The sequence below is a fragment of the Nestor notabilis genome, unplaced genomic scaffold, assembly GCF_000696875.1.
Source record: "Nestor notabilis isolate BGI_N333 unplaced genomic scaffold, ASM69687v1 scaffold1667, whole genome shotgun sequence".
Lineage (NCBI taxonomy): Eukaryota > Metazoa > Chordata > Aves > Psittaciformes > Psittacidae > Nestor > Nestor notabilis.
In genome coordinates this window covers 24,731-42,712 of record NW_009937581.1, presented here as the reverse complement: position 1 = coordinate 42,712, position 17,982 = coordinate 24,731, and the positions used below count along the sequence as shown (strand labels likewise).

Sequence of the window (17,982 nt, the reverse complement as noted above, 5' to 3'; positions counted from 1 at the left end):
CTATGTGATTGTCCCTACAGAAGGACATGATAGGCCATGCTGTTTTTCTTCAGTACTCATGTGGCAATTGAACATGTGAACTTAATTACTTTTCTCTTCTTTTACTAGTTATATTACCCTTTATAATAACTGCATTAAAATTAGAAACACGTATTCCAAGATACATGAGAGCAATTGTATGTTCATATTAAACTGCAGTCCTGATTCAATGATTGATCTACATGATTGCACCCTCTTGTGGTAAGCAGAGCACTAACTAGTTGTATATCTGTAATAAACAGATTGCAAGGTCAAGACTGGAGACCTTTGTGCGTTGTGTTGATTTACTCAGGATGAGATGATGGATGTCCATTTTGGGAAAATAACGCCTAGAGATTAAAATTCTGCACTCACAGCTGACTAGATGAACTTTAATTAGACTATGTAGTTTAAAACTTGCAAATTCTTGTACTATTGGATTTGCTTTTGAATGTTCTCTAGATTTTAAATATGTAATTGTTCTATTACCTGTTTTAGTTTGCATCATACATTTTTAAAGCTCTTATTCTGTTATGCCTTTTTTTTTTTCTGAACTGCTTTTCTGAACTGTTCAACAGTATCAGTTACTTAAAAACTGCTTACTGATTGTCTTGGAAGCACTAAGTGGCAAGGCACCCTCAAGGGAATGAAGAATAGTTCCATAGGTAAAGTAAATCAGTATCTCAAATAAGATAGTGACAGCTTTGATAGAAAAGGAGTGCTCTTCCAGGCTTATATGATACAGTTGTTCTCACAAAACATCTTAATACTGCATGGGCAACATTGCACCAGGATAACAGGTAAACAGTTGAAAGTGACCTCAAGCAGGGATCTCTTTGTCACGATTTAGCCACTGTCTACAACCTGTGGACTTCTTAAAGCTATGTTGAGATGCATATATGTTAAGTTTCTGGGATTCATAAAACCTTGTTTGGTTCACAAACCTTGGGCAGGGATGCCTCACCCTAGACCATGTCATCCAAGGCTCTGTCCAGCCTGGCCTTGGACACTGCCAGGGATGGAGCCACTTCTTTGGGCAGCCTGTTCCAGTGCCTTGCTACCCTCACAGTAAAGAATTTCTTCCATATATCTAACCTGAACTTCCCCTGTTTAAACCCGTTACCCCTTGACCTATCAGTACAGTCCCTGAAGAAGAGTCCTTCTTTGGCATCCTTATAGGCCCCCTTCAGATACTGGAAGGCTGCTATGAGGTCTCCACGCAGCCTTCTCTTCTCCAGGCTGAGCAGCCCCAACTTTCTCAGCCTGTCTTCGTGCTCCAGCCCCCTTATCATCCTCGTGGCCCTTCTCGCGACTTGCTCCAACAGCTCTATGTCCTTCTTATGTTGAGGACACCAGAACTGCACACTATACTCCAAGTGAGGTCTCACAAGAGCAGAGTAGAGGGGCAGGATCACCTCCTTTGACCTGCTGGTCATGCTTCTTTTGATGCAGCCCAGGATATGGTTGGTTTCTGGGCTGCAAGTGCACAGTGTAGCTGGCTTATGTCAAGCTTCTCATCAACCACCACCCCCAAGTCCTTCTTCACAGGGCTGCTCTGAATCTCTTCTCTGCCCAACCTGCAGCTGTGCCTGGGGTTGCCCTGACCCAGGTGTAGGACCTTGCACTTGGCTTGGTTTAACTTCATGAGGTTGGCATCAGCCCACCTCGCAAGCGTGTCCAGGTCCCTCTGGATGGCATCCCTTCCCTCCAGCGTATCAACCGAGCCACACAGCTTGGTGTCATCGGCAGACTTGCTGAGGGGGCATCAATCCCGCTGTCCATGTCACCGACAAAGATGTTGAACAGGATCGGTCCCGACAGTAACCCGTGAGGGACACCACTTGTTACTGGTCTCCAGTTGGACATTGAGCTCTTGACTACGTCTCTCTTCATATGGCCATCCAGCTGATTTGTCATCCACTGGGTGGTTTGTCTTCTGTTGTCAGATTTTCCTCTTCCATAGTACACTTGTTGTTCTTCCATGGTACATTTGTTGTTTTTAAACATCACTGGAGACTCTTCCTTAATCTTCTTAGTTAAGAAAGCAGTTTGTGATATTATTGGGAGATTACATCCCTTGGAAAGTGTGCTAGATTATTTATTGAATATGGGAAAGAAGCAAGAGAGGACAGACAATCTTTGCATTGAGGGTATACCGAACATTATTAGGCATTGGGCAGCCCCATCCCATGCAAAATCTTGGTAGAGAAATTCAGTTAGCTACAGTTACTCTTCAGGTGAACTGTAACATGTTCCTGTTATGAAGACTTGCGAAGGGAAAATGTGAAGTTCAATTTATACTTCAGCTGATATTTTTTGAATTAGTTCTTTGTTTAATATGACAGTGCTATCCACTGTTGTGCTTTGAATTATTTGCTCACTGCTCCTGAGAGAACAGATACCTAGTTTCTTGTAAGTAAGCCTTACAAAAAATTACTTACTAGTTTGAGGATGGCCCCTGTGTGTGCAGAATATTCATAGGAGTTTTCTCCTTTGTTTTTGAGTACTTTGCATTTCAGGACTCTGCAAGTTAGGGAGAGGAATTTGTAATCGCTGACACAATGTCTGTAGATCTGCCTTTTTAAGTAGGAAGAACTGAAGATGATACCTTAGCACAAAAAAGTTTTCTGCATGTCTGTCCCCTCTTTCCTGTGACATGGTTCTGTATTATAATTCTGAAGCTCAGTGAAAGAGAAGACAAATCACTTGAAAGTGAGTGCCCAGAAGCAAATCAAAGGACAGTAATAGTAGTGAATAACCATTTCTTATTGAGTATTTAGATCTGCACAATGACATGATTTCTCTTTTCACTCATTTTAACAGATTTTTCAAAGACTTATCTATGCTGATAAGCAAGAAGTTCAAGGAGATGGGCCATTTTTGGATGGAATTAATGTCACTATAAGAAGAAACTATATTTATGAAGATGCTTATGATAAACTTTCTCCTGAAAATGGTAGGCTTACAGTTAAGTTGTCAGCTTGTTTCTAACATTTAACCATTCTTACCATGTAGTTACTACTTGCTTACTTGAGTAGGATATTAAAAGTGTATCAGCTCTAAGGTGTGAAAGTTCTTACAGAGTTAAACTTCCCCAATTTTTACATAAAGTAATTCTCATCCACATTCTTCTTGATTAATGCAGTCTCAGTCTCTTGAACACACCCTTCCTTAGTTCAAACCTACTTTTGTGGGGCTTTTCTTCCCACTTACCTGCCAATAAAACTGCAGTTTGTATGTTTATCTTTATAGTTTATTAGATACTATCTGCTTTGGTAATCTGTGTCAAGAAATATATCTAGACTGCACCGGATTTGCTAGGTATAGCATGGCTGATAATGTTAATGCAGCACACTTTGATAGTATGGAGAAGTATATATTTTACCCTGTTGATTTAAATCATACCCGAGTGTGATTTTGTGTGACAGCAGCTACTCTAGAAACCAAAATTCCAGTGTAGACAAAACATGTCAAAATGAAGTCCTTATTAGCTGTATGGTATTTTTGCATATAAAAAGAATATTTGCCAAATACTCAAGGTTTGCCATGTGAATTTCACCTGCTGTGCCACATAAGTTCCCTCCTGGAGGACCACTTACTTCAGAGAGGAAGTAGTGTTGGTATTCTTGTTTTGTATAAAATTACTGGAGATCATACTTAATTTCTTTTACTCTGGAATTGGAAAATAGAAAAAGTTGGGTCTGTTGTGTTGCCCTTTCTTCTCTCCCCAGATATGTGAAAATACAGTATAGAAACTGCAGTCTAAGCTTTTGAATAATGCAATGTGATGTAACAGACAAGCCAGCCTATTTGTTTAATAAGAAGATAGCTTTAACTGAGAAGCACGTTCTCTGTGAAGACTACATTTCAACTTCATGTAGCTTTATTAAACTAGTAAACAGTTTTAGAATGCATGTTTCCTAAGCTTAACGTAGTCTACAGTCTGGGATGTGTTCCACCATTAGTGAGGTCACAGGCAATAGGAAATTGAGGGGAGTAGTCAGTATACTGGAAGGTCAGGTTGCCACTTGAGTGGCCCTCAACAGTCTGAAGTAAAAGGCTTACAGAAACCTCATGAAGCTTAGGAAAGACCACATCCTGTACCTGTAGCAGTACAAACTGAGCACTGACTGGCTAGAAAGTTTTTGTTTCAGTAAAGGACTGTGGGGTTCATAGTGGACAACAAATTGAACAAATGAAGAGTTCCCCTTGGTGAGATGAAAGCTAACTGCGTACTGGGCCGTATTAGCAAGAACATAACTCACAGTTTCAGCACTTATGAGCTGTGTCTGGCTTTGGATTTCCCAGTACGATTTCAAGACTATAGAATGAATCAACTAAAATCAATCTGGGAGACTGAACAGATGATAGATGAGGTTCTAGAGTTAATGAGGAGAGAGTGAAGAACATTGATTTGGAAGAGGCATCCAGTTTGTCTACTGGCCCTGAGAAGAGAGCTGTTCAAAGTTAATGTTTCTGTAGTACCTTAACTGAGATAATTAAGTTTATTAAGAAAACAATCTTGGAGTAGCAGAAATGTACTAGGTTGATTCTTGTGGATTTATATTTTCATATGGTTGTCATGCTCAATAATGTGCAAGCATTTTATCATTTTTATTCCTGTAACTGTAATTTTCAGAATATTCCACGATAGCCTCCAGTGGACTCCAGTGACAGTTCAGTTACATTCTAGTTATGAGTTATAAAACGAACTCAGCTTTGCAGAGGGTCCACCTCTACCTGATCACCTGTTCTGACATATGAATTTGTTCTAGGATCATTCTTCTCTCCTTGCTGAAAGTCTGGTTGTCAGTACATAGAGGAAGAGGCAAATAGTTGTCTTCATAGGACCCCAAAAAGCACTGAACCAACATTTTCCATATATAAAAGATTTAACATTAATGCTCTGTATCTCAGGAGTCTCTAGGCAAAGCGTGTCTGTATGCTTTAGACTCTTTTGCCAGTGGTCTGTTTTCTTGTTTTGAATGGTGATGAGTGAGCGGACCTATTGCAGTGCCTGTGGCTACAAATGGCCATCTGCTATTTACAGGAAGCAGAATCTTTGTGTAGGAGAGCATTTAACTTGAACAAAACACTAATAGGTAAAAATAATTAAGTATGAAGTGGGAAATTAGTAGCAGATGTAGGGACATTTGCTAACGGGAGAAAGACACTTGGTGGTTCAGGAGAAATTCTGTTGCTACAAGGTGCTGAAGATACCTTCATAAACATCAACTGTCCACCCAAAATGTGTGCATTTGTAGCACGTGGAAGTGTTAGCAAGTTTTATTGCTATTAGTTAATTACTGGTTGCTTTGCTGGGATGCAAGTGTAGTCAATACAGGGATTTGCATAAAAGTTGTGTATTTGGTTAGATCTTGGGAAGCCTTCATGAATTGAGAAAAAAGGATCTTCTTCCTTGTTACATATACATAGTTCAACAATTAATTATTGCTTTTTTCTCAAGTAGCAGCATTCTATGAAACAAGTGGAACACCTGCCTTTGGAACATGTCCAACTTTACCACACCTTGTTCACTGGAATTACGTGACATAGCAATGAGTCCAGAGTATCAAAAATACTATGTTTAATTTCAAATACTATAATGGTGTAGCGTAACAATAAACCCCTCTAAGGGAATGCAGGGTTTATTGATGGTCCTTTCAGACAGAAGGATTTTATATAAACAGTTTTCAAATTATTCTTGGTTCTTCTTAAAATATTCTGTGGGTTTGGTTTTTTTCCTTCCTCTACTAAATGTCTTGCCATTCCATCTTTTGATGGCTCTTGCAGCAAGATCCTTTGTTCAAAGCAAGTTTCACGTACTGAATTTGCCAAAATTCAAGCCAGTAGTAGGTTTTTGCTACTGTTTACTAGTTCAGTGTTTTTATGTAAAGTTAGTATAGATATGTTTGCATGTGTAGATACATGTGTTTTTATCCAAACAAAATTCAAGCAGATAGTTGTATTTGTGACTCTCCTTTCTCTGCAGAACCTGACCTAAAAAAGCGCATTCGTGTTCACTTACTTAATGCACATGGTCTTGATGAAGCTGGTATTGATGGTGGTGGCATTTTCAGAGAATTCCTGAATGAACTACTTAAATCAGGATTTAACCCCAACCAGGGATTTTTTAAGACCACCAATGAGGGACTTCTTTACCCCAACCCTGCTGCCCAGATGCTCGTTGGAGACTCTTACGCCCGACATTACTACTTTCTTGGAAGAATGCTTGGAAAGGTAAAAGCAGTGTTGTATAATATAAAGCTATAGCAGTACTGGAATTGTTCAGTAATGTTATGTTTTCTTTTTGTATAGGGGTAGATGGGTTAAAAAATTACATGTTTTTCCAGAATTGAGGAGGAATAACTGTCATATGTTGGATCTGAACATTATTTCTACATATCGCCCAAATGTCTGGTACAGTTTAGTAAGCTACGTACTAGAGTAGTACAGAGAATTAGAGATACCGTGACTGCCAGCTAAGCAAAGTGTGCATATGTCTGCTCCTGTATTTAGTGTCTTCCTTAAAGCTGATTAAAGCTAATAGAACTGCTCTGATTAGGGGGATTTTTAACCTGGAGCTTTCTGGAATTTGACTGCAGTTACATTTTCATCATTTGGAATACAAGAAATTAATGTTTTCAAAAATAGTGTCTAGTTGTATAAGGTACAATTCTTGCTAGTATTTAAAATTTGCCATGAGTATTTACCAGACTTTAATGCCATATGATAGCTAAGTTTCACTTATTCTGCTTGGGGGTTTTTTTGTGTGTTTTGCACCCTGGTATTTTGCTGGTGTGACTGTTCAGAGACTAATATACGCTTGTTGGGCTTGATGAAAAGCGAAGGGGCAGGGAGGAAAAAAAGAGAAACCATTACAAACATTCATTACATTAAATTTTCTTTTATGGTCAGTTTTAGTACTGGGGCACTTTCGTTTTAAGTCCTTGAAATAATTTTTGTAAAGCTAATAATTGAGGGACAAAGTTTGGAATACAAATTCAGAAAAAAATGTATTGATTGCTTCTTAGCTGTCTAAACCTGAAGGTATTTAAGATGTAGAAGTCCCATTTAACTGCCTGAGGTATTTTGGAGGCTAAAATCCTGCTGGCTTGCAGTGAGATTTAACATAGTTGGATGTCCTTTTAGTGTAGGTGGAAGTGGTTTAAGAGGATGTTGTTGGCAAACTAGAGTTGTGGAAACAGAGCGCTGTTCTTTAGATCTGCCAGTCAACAGATTGAGATTAAACTGCTACCTTGTAGGCAAATTCTCTCCTAACGCATCCTAGCTATTTCAATATACAAACTTGGTAAATAATGAAAATTCAAGTCAGCCATTTCAATAAAATAATATAATCTCTGAAGGATGTTCCTGCTCCTAATGGGAGATGGATTCATTACTAATACAATAGTTTGTAATTATGACCTATGTTACATATCCAAGGCTCCATTTTCTTTCTGCATCTATAGATTTTTGGAGTGGATAAGTAAATACTGCTGTGGTATTGTGAGGAAGTTACTTCACTCCAAAAATTAGTTTAGAATTTATCTAAGGAACAGAGCAGGGGTCAATTGTTAAGGGGAAGTTTTGAAATATTATCAAGAAAAATAAATTGTAGTTTTGAATCTTTAATTTCCTCTGTCAAGACAACACATTGTCTTCTGTAACTGGATTTCAAAGATTAGCATAAAGACTAAAGTTGCAAAATGTGTTTTATCTCCCATACAGTGCTACAAGTATAGTTTTGGTTTTAGTCTTTTTAATATTAGAAGATCTATTATTTAACATTTGGAAAGCATAAATTGTTTTTGTATTTGCAGTATGTTTACATAAAGTAAGAATTGACAGTGTTACTTAATAATTACCCCTACCCAGGTGCACAGACACCTTTTTAGTAGTGTATTTAGAGACTTGATGAACTAAACAGAAAGATAAGGCACGACCACACTATTAAAACCCTGCCGGTATTGTGATCTTAGTTAAGTTATTGAATACTCACTCATCCATTTTCAAAAATGTTTCCATTTGATGCTTTGCACAGGGTTATTTGAGAGCAATAGTGGATTATTAAAAGCCCCTTTGTAAACAAAGTAGATCTAATGCAAAGGAAGCAATCGGGCATCCACAGCAATTTCTTATTTGTGGAAACCACTATGTAAAGAGTGCTGCCACCAAAAACCCTCACATAAGAAGTTTCAATGTTATCAGAAAACAAATACATTAAAATATAATAATTTATAGAAACTCTTTGTCTCTTGGAAACCATTTCATACTAACACCCAAATGCATTTAACTTTCAGTACCATAGATTTACACCTAATTCAGTTTTTCTTCCCATCAGGAATTTTTTAACAGCTTGACGTCTTCTGTGTTAATTGGTCAGTTCAGAAGCAGAAATATCTGAAAATTTAAAACATGCCTTTAAAAATGGTGTATCTTAAAAATCATTTTAACCTTGGATAAATTACTGACAATTTTTGGGGTGTGCTTTTGTAGTTACTGAAGAAATTGTAATCTGTATAGTATATAAATTGCACCGCTGTCCATGCAACTTTTACTGATCACTGAATGAGCAGAAGGTCTTGTAGAAATAATACAATGTGATCATGTAATTGCCTATGTTTGAAATAATTCTTAAGAAGAAAAAAAGGGGGGGGGAGGGGCAGAAATAAGTTTGCTTAAACAACAGCTACTCAAACACTTCCAAAGTTTACATTTCTCAACTTTCAGTGACTTAACTCTGTAATGTAAATATTATTTTAACAACGGTGCCTTTTAAGCTTTTCCTTTCTCTTCCTTAAAAGTAGAAGCTCAGCTTACCGTGCATGCCTCTGGGAGCAGTCTCCCACCACTGCAGGGTTTGCAACTTGAACTTTCCAGTTTTGCCCACTGGAAGCATAGCAGTGACTTTCTGAGTTCCAGGCTTCCCCTGAGAGCTGAGGGGTGTCCTGGGCTATCAGGGATTTTCACACAGAGGTGTTCCAGCCCCAAATTATCTTTGTTGTCCTCTCTGGAAAGTGAAGTCTTGTCGTTCTTTGTGGTGCCACAGAAGTATGGGTGGGACATTGTAATCCTTTTGCTCTCTCGGGAGGTGGGATTGGGCTGTGGGGAGGCACATGATTTGGTTTAACTTCCTTTCCACATGCAGTAGTTGTTCTGGCAGCACTAAAAACCTTTCCATGGGCAGACTTTCTTGCTGCAGCCTTCCAGTGTAGTGGACTTGGCTTAGGACAACACAAAAGTTGCTATTTTGACAGCCTGCCAAAACTTCAAGCAACATAGGCAGGGAAGGGAAGTTTGGAAGCAACACCTGAAAATCTTAAAAGGATTTCCTCCATGCTGGTTCTTGAATGGTCTGCTGCAAATCTGGAAGGGGTAAAAACGCCTGTTAACCATTTCAGCAGAAACAGTGATCAGCAGAACAGTGACAGATACAGAATTAAAATCTGAATTTCACCATGCTCAAACCTAAACTTGGTCTTGGATACTGTTATTATCTTTCTCCATTTCCAGTTCACATTTGCATTTATTCAGTGATGTTAATGTGGCAGATGCTGCGGAAAAGGATGTTCTTCGCATTTGGAATTGCTTGACATCAAGTAGCTAATTCTTGTGACAATTTACTTAAATTTCATGAAGTATCAGCATTAGTTTAAGAATATGGCAGGAAGTCTAAAGAAAGCTTAGAATGATAATTTTTATGGTTTCCTCTTCCTTTCTGACATAAACCTGCTAGTTTTTGCATGTAATATGTTTTACAATAATTGTCTTTGCACCTTTGACAAAGTGACTGTGACACTAGTGATTTTTTGCCTAATACGCTCAGGATCTTTGGTTATACTGAATGCTGCCATCTCCAGTTCTCTTATTCCAGCATATTGAAGAGCACTAGTGAGTCATACATAGATGTTTCTGAAGAACATACGCACTATCTTTGAAATACAATTTTAAGTCTCTTTTACTAAGCAATAGAATCTGCACTCCTTGGAGGACACCAGAGTTTTCTGAAAAGATTTAGATTTCTTCTCCCAAGTCTTAGCTTTTGTCTTAAATGGTTGGAAAGCAGTATAAAAAGCAAAATGAGTTTTGAAATGAGTTCCTCCTTTGTGGATCCAGATAAAGAACTTTGATAGAAGAAGCGGCAAGGTCTGAGCAAACCCAGTTTGAAATTTTAGTAGGGTTTTGATGATGGATAGATGAGGCAATGTAGGTTTAGTCTTTGATCATTACTGTTATATAGAAGGTCATTAATTTACATGGCCTGATGGATATTGCATTGATGAAGGTTTAGTTTGTTTATTTGCATATGACTTTTTACAAGTTATTATGCTGATTTAAGATATAATGGACTGCTCTCTGTAGATATCTGAATGTTTTTAAACACACATGACTGAAAAAAGTTACATGTCTTTTGGTAAAATTAAGCTTTTGAAGGGTAATAGTAGATAAAATACAAATTTTATTACCCCAGTAGTAAATACGGGACCATTAATTATTAATAAGAATATTTTTCTATATCTTAAGAGTGTGTCCTGTGGTTACTGTTTGTAACTTTGTATAGAGCTGTGATAGCTTATTTGTTGTACAAGGTATGATTCCTGTCTGGAAGGTATAATCCTAAGAATAGCAGTGTCCACGGTATCCATTTTGCAGAGAAACTATAGTAGTACTCAATCATCCTTGGGCCTTATCTACAACAGATTTAATCAATGGGAGTCTTTTCACAGCATGATCTGGATCAGATCCTAAACTCTTAAATCATTTATAAGCTGCACATATAGAGTTAAAACCTTCAAGCAAGTATTTCTGGTAACATATTTGTGCCCCCTTTCTGTGCCAAAAGCTTGTAGGGAGAAAACAAAGCAAGAAAACTCTGCAATGAGAAGAACTGGGTTTTGTATACATGAATATTTCGTAGGATACTGCGTCAAGCGTTGTGCTGCTATTTGTCCTTTGTTGACTGTTGGAGGGTGGCTTTTTTTTCTTTTTCTTCTTCTGATTTTTAGGCTACCTTTTCCTTTTGCTTACTCTCCAATTAATTAAGATCCACTTTGGTTTGGCTTAACTCAGTAAACTGTTAATTGATTAGTACTGCAGCCAAAATTCATACTACTAGTATCTAGAAAGGTAGGTCTGGAATTAGTGGTACTGATACAAAGAGGACGTAATTTCTATAAAAAATTTATTTTATTAATTTCAGTTACCCTGCGCATGATTTTGTAGACTCAGCATTTTGCTTAAAAGCAAGTTACGTGATGATCATTTGTCTCAGAAAATCCTGAATCATCTGAAATGGAATCAAACCAGAAATTTAACATGTAAAGTGGCATGCTCTTATAATTATATGTTTACAATGCAGAAACACAATTGTAAGAGCAAAATTGATACCTTATGGGAGTTTTTTCATGATTTATGAATGTAGATATAAACTAATCTGAATCTATTTCCTGACATGGTTATTCAGCTTGACAATTCCTTTGTGTACTGGTTCATTTAACATAACCAATTATCTTTTGATTACAAATAGCTATGTTAGTAGCAACCTTGTAAATACATGTCTAGCACTAAAAGACTACTGAAATGTGGTATTTTAACTCTAAATCTTTAGGAAAGAAAAGTGTGTATTGATGGATTGTGATATTTATTGGGTCATAATGTATTTAAATTTCCTTTAATGCATATGTTAGTGATTGTTTACCGTGATAAAGTGCATAGAGGTCTTTGCAAGGAGTTCTGCATGGAAAGAATTACCTCATGTCAGTGGTCACTCCTCAATTAAAAGTTCCATTAGCAGATGATTCCTGCTTCTGGTTTGTGTACTGATTGCATTTTATTGCCTCTAAATCAGGTTCCTAGACAGGGAATAAATAAACAGTTAGAGTGTGTGGTAATGGTATCCTGATCTTTTTTCACAGTTGGGAACACCTACGTCCATTTCAATCAATTAGGTTTGGAATATTTACTGAAATTCTTTATTCTACTTGAATGGTCTTTAAAAATGACTAATTTCACTGCTGTTAAAATACAGATTTATCTTAGAAGCAGATCCATCTTATATCTTCAGCTCTTACTAAATTACGTTTAAATTTGAGACAAGAAAATCTATTAAGCCTTTACTGGAACTTCGGTAGTGAATTGATAACTTTCAGTTATCCAGTGCATCCATAGGTAGTTCTTGTCCTTACCTCTCCTATCCCTCAAAACCCCCACAAATGACACTGATATCAATTTATATCTTACACATGGTGAAAGTTACAAAGGTAACTGTTCCTATTAAAACAGAAAGTACCAAGCTGATGAAATGGTGGTTTTCTGCAAGTAGTAACATTTCTGAATGTTTTATTTGGTAATAAAAATTCATGTAATAAAATTACATATGTCCTAAATTCTTAGAGTAAAAAGGCTAGCGTGACTTTCCATTTTTAAATTAAAAACTAAGTCAAGGTCATTATACCTGATATGTTTCAATGGAGTCTTTGGAAATGGATTCCTACATTGTTATGGTAATGTGTTCATGAGTCAGTTGTGAGTTTGCTTTATGCTTATCATGCACCTGCAGTCCATTTCGGGTGTTTACACTGACCGCAGCAAATTTGTCAGGTGGGCCTTTTGTATCTGAGTCTTGCTACCCCAAGTCTCTGGAACTTCTGTGGACTTGTATTTACTGACCTTCCAATTCCCAGTAGGTGGGAAATTGGAAGTAAAAACAACTTACAAAAGGTTTTATTTTTTGGGGGGTGGGGACATTAATAACTTAGAGGATACTAGCACTGCCGCAAGGGATGTTAATAGAGCTCCCTCAGAAGCCTAATTACAAGCATCTAGCTGTGGAATTTTGGACTCTTGCTTTCTTAAAATACAGAAGAGGTATTCATTATTTGAACAAATAGTGCAGTATGAATTTTTGCAGTCAAACAGGGAAGATAATGTACCAAACTTTCCATTACTATGGTGATACCAAGACATCTAGGTGTCTCTGCTATTGTATTGCTTTGAGAACTGAGGAACAGTAACTTAAGACTACCAGGCAGCAGATGTACACTGCATTGTGACATACACTTGATAGCATTAGGTTTATTTTACCATATTGACATTAGAAAGAGTATCAGTTTGTTTTTCCTCACTTTAAAGCACATTAAGTATATCTGTAAGAAATTATCTTCTACTAAATGCTAGCTTTAAAAATGCTTTGAAAATACAAGTACATATTAATTTTAATGTAACATATTTTTAGTTTTATCTTTTTATTGGGCTAGAAGAGGCTTTGTTGGCCCCAAAAGCTTTGTGGGTGTGATGAGATATTTCTAGGATATAAATAATAAGGTAGAAGGAAGTTCTAATGGTTTTGCTATTTTTCTATCATTTTTATTAATGGTTCTGTACAGCTTTGAAGATCTATTGCACTCTGTAAGTGCTAAGTATTATTTAATAGTAACTGTTTAAAATGACTGAAATAGAAAGGGTTATGGTCTTGGGGGCTGATTAGGGAAATAACTGAATTTAAGCCCAGTCATTTACTGCTGCAACCCAGGCGGTACTGTGTGTCTTTCTTGGGGTATGACTTTAGCATTGTTTATGTTTTAAAATACAGTTCTGGGTTGTAAAGGATTAATGGAAGGTGGGAGCAATGACCAACTAATTATTTTCTTGAGAGATTTTAGTTAAAATAATAAATGAGAGAATTAATCATAGACCTGAAAATGTAAGTAAAGGCACAAAAGCTGCCTCACAGTCAGGGAGGTTTAGTTGGTTCATCTGGGAATTTGTTTACACAATTTGAACCGTATTCAACGTGTTGTAATGCTCATGTAACCTCTCCTGTATACAGTGATTTGTGTGCAGTGACTAAACTGGCTTAAATTTTGTCATTTTAAAATGTAGCACAAAGTCTTCATTTTCCAAAGAGCTGTTTCCTAAAAGGGGGGGCCATACCTGGACAATACCTTCTCTGACCATGTAGTGCTTAAATAATAGTGTGATAGTTACCATGTATAGTCCCAGTACAATATTACTTGCATTATTTTGAAAACAAGAAAAAGCCCTCCTTCTCCAGAGAGCTGTAAGTTTTTTTCTTCTCTTAGTATGTACTGTGTACATTTGTCCTTCCAGCTGAGATCTTTCTTCCGCAATATATTAAAGCTACTAATTGTCAGCCTATATTCTGAAAGTTGTCTGCCTTAAAGAACCATTCCTTGTGCCCCACATTACAGGTGTTTAATGAATGCATTCAGTATATCTAAGTATATGAACATAATATTTTTCACTTTAGATAACCGAGTTGTGGTCTGTGTCACGGAGTAAAGGCTTTCGTAGCTAGTCCATGTTGCCATCAATTACAGTTGAACTGTACTGTAATCACAACTAGCTGATATTGTTTGAAAGACAAACAATAGACTCCAGACTGTGTGCTTTGTGTGTGAAGTCAAAACCTATTAACCACAGTAGGTCTTCTGTTATTTTGCTTGTTTTTAATATACTGGTGTCTTCTCCAGGCATTCACACACAGAGGGGGAGGGAGGTGCATGAAGTTCCTTTTACTGAATACTACTTCTTCCATAGTGAAGTAATTGCTCTTGGCCTTTTAACCAGAAAAGCTTCTTCTAACCATTTAAAAAAAAACCACAAAAAAACAACCCTAAAAAAAGAAAAAAGGCTAGCAAATATATTGAGATACTTGGGAAAACACTGGGGTGAAGAGTAGCAAAAGTAATTTGTTCCCATCTAGAGATACCATAATTTTGCCTAAAGAGCATTCTTAACCTGTATGCTGGGAAATCCAGGTTGGCCCTTTCAGCAGGCTAAGCTTTTAGCTACTGGGAATGCGTCACCCTACAGGCATTATAGTGCTCATGGCTTGTGTGAATGCCCTTGATGTAGACATCCCTGTCTGTGCTTCAGACTAGTCTCTTGCTCCAAGCTTTCATCTCCAAATTGTGTTTCCATGGGAGTGAAATGCTAGTACTCCCAGCTTTTTGACGAGGCAGAAGTATAATAGGCTCTATTAAGGTGTTTGTAGTGTTGTGTGTTGTCCTGTGCCCCACCCTCCCACCCAGTGTTAGAGATTAGAAGTCTAATGTCATGTTTGGCCACCAGTTGCTCCTTTCATGACTTCCTGTCTGCATTTTTTCCTTTATGTAAATTGCAGTTTGTGGGACTACAGGATGAGAGACAGTGAAGTCAAGGGGCTCTTTAGATAGGAAAGTTGGGAACGTGAACTCTGAGAATTCATCACATAGGGTGGCATTGGTCCTATCAGTGATGACCACAGGAGTTAAAGGAGAGTTTCACCAAAGGATGAGAGTACTTGAAATTTGAGGTTAGTTTTGAAATATATATTGGTTAGACTTGCTGGCTTTCATCTCTTGAAGCAGTGTATGAATAGGAACTTTAGACTTAGTCAAACAGAAAGAAGTCACCTCCCTCCAAGAACAACCAGTTTCCTCCTTCAGTGTTGTTACTCATTGGCTGCTGGGGGGGAAGAGGACCACTTCTGTGGGGAGAATGTGACCTTGTATTATGTTAAAGTACATACCTAAGTATATTCTAATGGTGCAGCTTCATCTGGCAGATAATTAATCTGACAGCTGGTTACCTTTGTAAGAGGTGGGCACCATTCCCTTGCCTGTCACCAGTTCTGGGCTTCTGCCTCCTTTATGTTGATGTTGCAGGAGGCTGGTTCAGAGAGTTCAGTGAACAGAAAATGAAGTTAAAATCAAGTAATTTAACAGCTGCCCAAGACAGATCATAAGAGAAGAGAAAGAAGGGTTGACTGTTCCTTTTAGTCATTAGATCAGCGGAGTAAGAAAAATACTCATTAGGGTTCACTTCCTTGGACAACCAACTGCTCTAAGGTTTGTGAAACAAACAGCACTGCTGTTCCTATTGTGTTACAGCTGTAGCTGTGAGCTGGATCAGATTCTGACTTGAAAGAAACCTCAACTTCAAATGTGCTGTGTCCACGAACACTCACCCCACCTTACCCAAACCCAACCCCCCCGACAAAGCATGATCCAAATAATCTGAAAATTTTGAACCTTATTCAGCATGTTGTAATGCTCGTGTAACTGGTACTCTACAAGTACTCCACTTGCAAACAAACCCAGTTGAATCAGCAAGCTGATGTGTTTCATCTCCCTGGCAGGAATGGGTGGAATCACATCTTCTGGCAGCAACAAGTAGTTTGATTAGTTTATGCTGTCTGAGAAACAGGGAAGTTGGTTGGAAACTGAAAAATAAAGTTTTGGTTTGTTTAGTCATGTTCAATTGTACACAGCATTTCTCAGCATCTCTGTGCAGGGCTGGAGCTGTAATGGTGTCTTTTACTTCTTTGAAACAAAGCTGAACTTTATCATGATTTTATTTAGCAGAGTTTTAGTGCATTTTTAATCAAATTTTATTAGGATAGCTTGACTTGGAAACTAATTAAAGCACTACTGTTCATCTTGTTTCCAAAAATTACTTTCATAATACTGCAATCACTTAGCTAAGTGAAGGAGTAATTAAAGTTATTCTCAAGTTGCACAATCTAGTTTATTTAAAAATGCTTTATATAGTTTTTAGATGAAGTTATAAATGTTCACTTTGGAACTACCTGAAGATTAATAGTGTTGTATTTGAAATGCATTATTTTTTTATTGATTCTTAATGTAGTAAATTACTGAAGTTATTTGGCAGCAAACAGAAGTAGCCAGTGATGTTGTTCACATTTATTTTCCTGATAGCGCCACAATTTGCATTAATTGCATTGCAGCTGCACTCACTTATATTAAAAAGCTTCTACTATAATTAATCCTTTTTATTTCAAATCATTTTGGCACAATTTCTAGCAATAAACACTCATAAAAGACAGACATTTGAAAAATAACATACAAGTTTCTTCAATATACCTATTGCTGTTTTTTCCTGACAAAGAATTATTGATAGGCTTCTAGGATCAAGTGTTGCAAGTGGCTAAGACTTAAGATCAGTTTGAAAAATGCTAAGTGGATTATTTTACATAAAAAATAGACAGGTTTTGAATTTGTGTAATTAACCTGTGTTTAGAAAATACCTTGATTTATGTCTACTTTTGTATTTCAGTTGCATACATTATGGAAATTTAATTTATAATCCATTTAGCTGATGTGATCATAGTTTTTAGTGCTATCATTTATTAGTCCTTGTATATTAAATGCTCTAAAGGCTTAAACCTGCCTTGTGTAAAAAATTACACCTCTGCATTTACATTTTATGAGTCATAGATGGAATTCCATTTTAAATTCGGGTAGCTTTGATATATTTAAGGAATTACAATGGCTTTATTGTTACTAATGCAGGAACAGCAAACACTGACCTTATACATTGCAAATTAATGATTTATCCCTTTAGTTTGCTTTTAAAGTCAAGTATACAAATGAGGATTTCGACTTCTACACCTTGAATAAATCACACAGCTCTAAATATAATGCACCCTTTGGCTTTGAACTCGTTATTCTCAGTTCTTTCTGCAAGGTCTAACTCACCTCACAGAAACGTTCTTTCAAAAGTTTAAGGAATTGTGTATATTTTTCTTAACGTCTTTGTTGGATTATCATTGAATGATTACAGCTACATTTATTCTTCTTTTTTCCCTTTTTTGCCTCATTGTGCTTCCTTTCCTAAGTATGCAGCAGATTATGGGGGAATTAAGTAATGCCAAAGCACTGCTCTTGAAGAGTAAAAAGCGAACAAACAGTAATGCTATGTTGATGATGTCTTTTCTGATCAGCCTGGCAGTGATATTAATGATAGTGTAAAGATTTGGTTGTCATTGTTAGAGATGCTGATGTGGCAAACAGACTGGACAATGGGAAAGGCTGTGCACAGGCAGCATGTTTCAGGGATGTTTTCTTAAAGGCAACAGTCTTTTGTTTTTCCTCTATTCATGTAGGTTTTTTCTAAATTTTATCATGCTTTCTCTTTTGAGCTCTGAAGTTTCCATCT

The 17,982-nt window shown here is 37.1% G+C and overlaps 1 protein-coding gene across 1 annotated transcript in view; it reads left to right on the top strand.

Annotated features, from left to right (window-relative positions):
* The window catches only part of UBE3C (ubiquitin protein ligase E3C), a 63,779-nt gene that overhangs the window by 31,371 nt on the left and 14,426 nt on the right, over positions 1 to 17,982 (top strand). The window contains exons 17-18 of the mRNA XM_010018875.1: positions 2,842 to 2,974; positions 6,011 to 6,258. Of these exons, the coding sequence (XP_010017177.1) occupies positions 2,842 to 2,974; positions 6,011 to 6,258 (381 nt within the window). The remainder of the gene's footprint in view (positions 1 to 2,841; positions 2,975 to 6,010; positions 6,259 to 17,982) is intronic.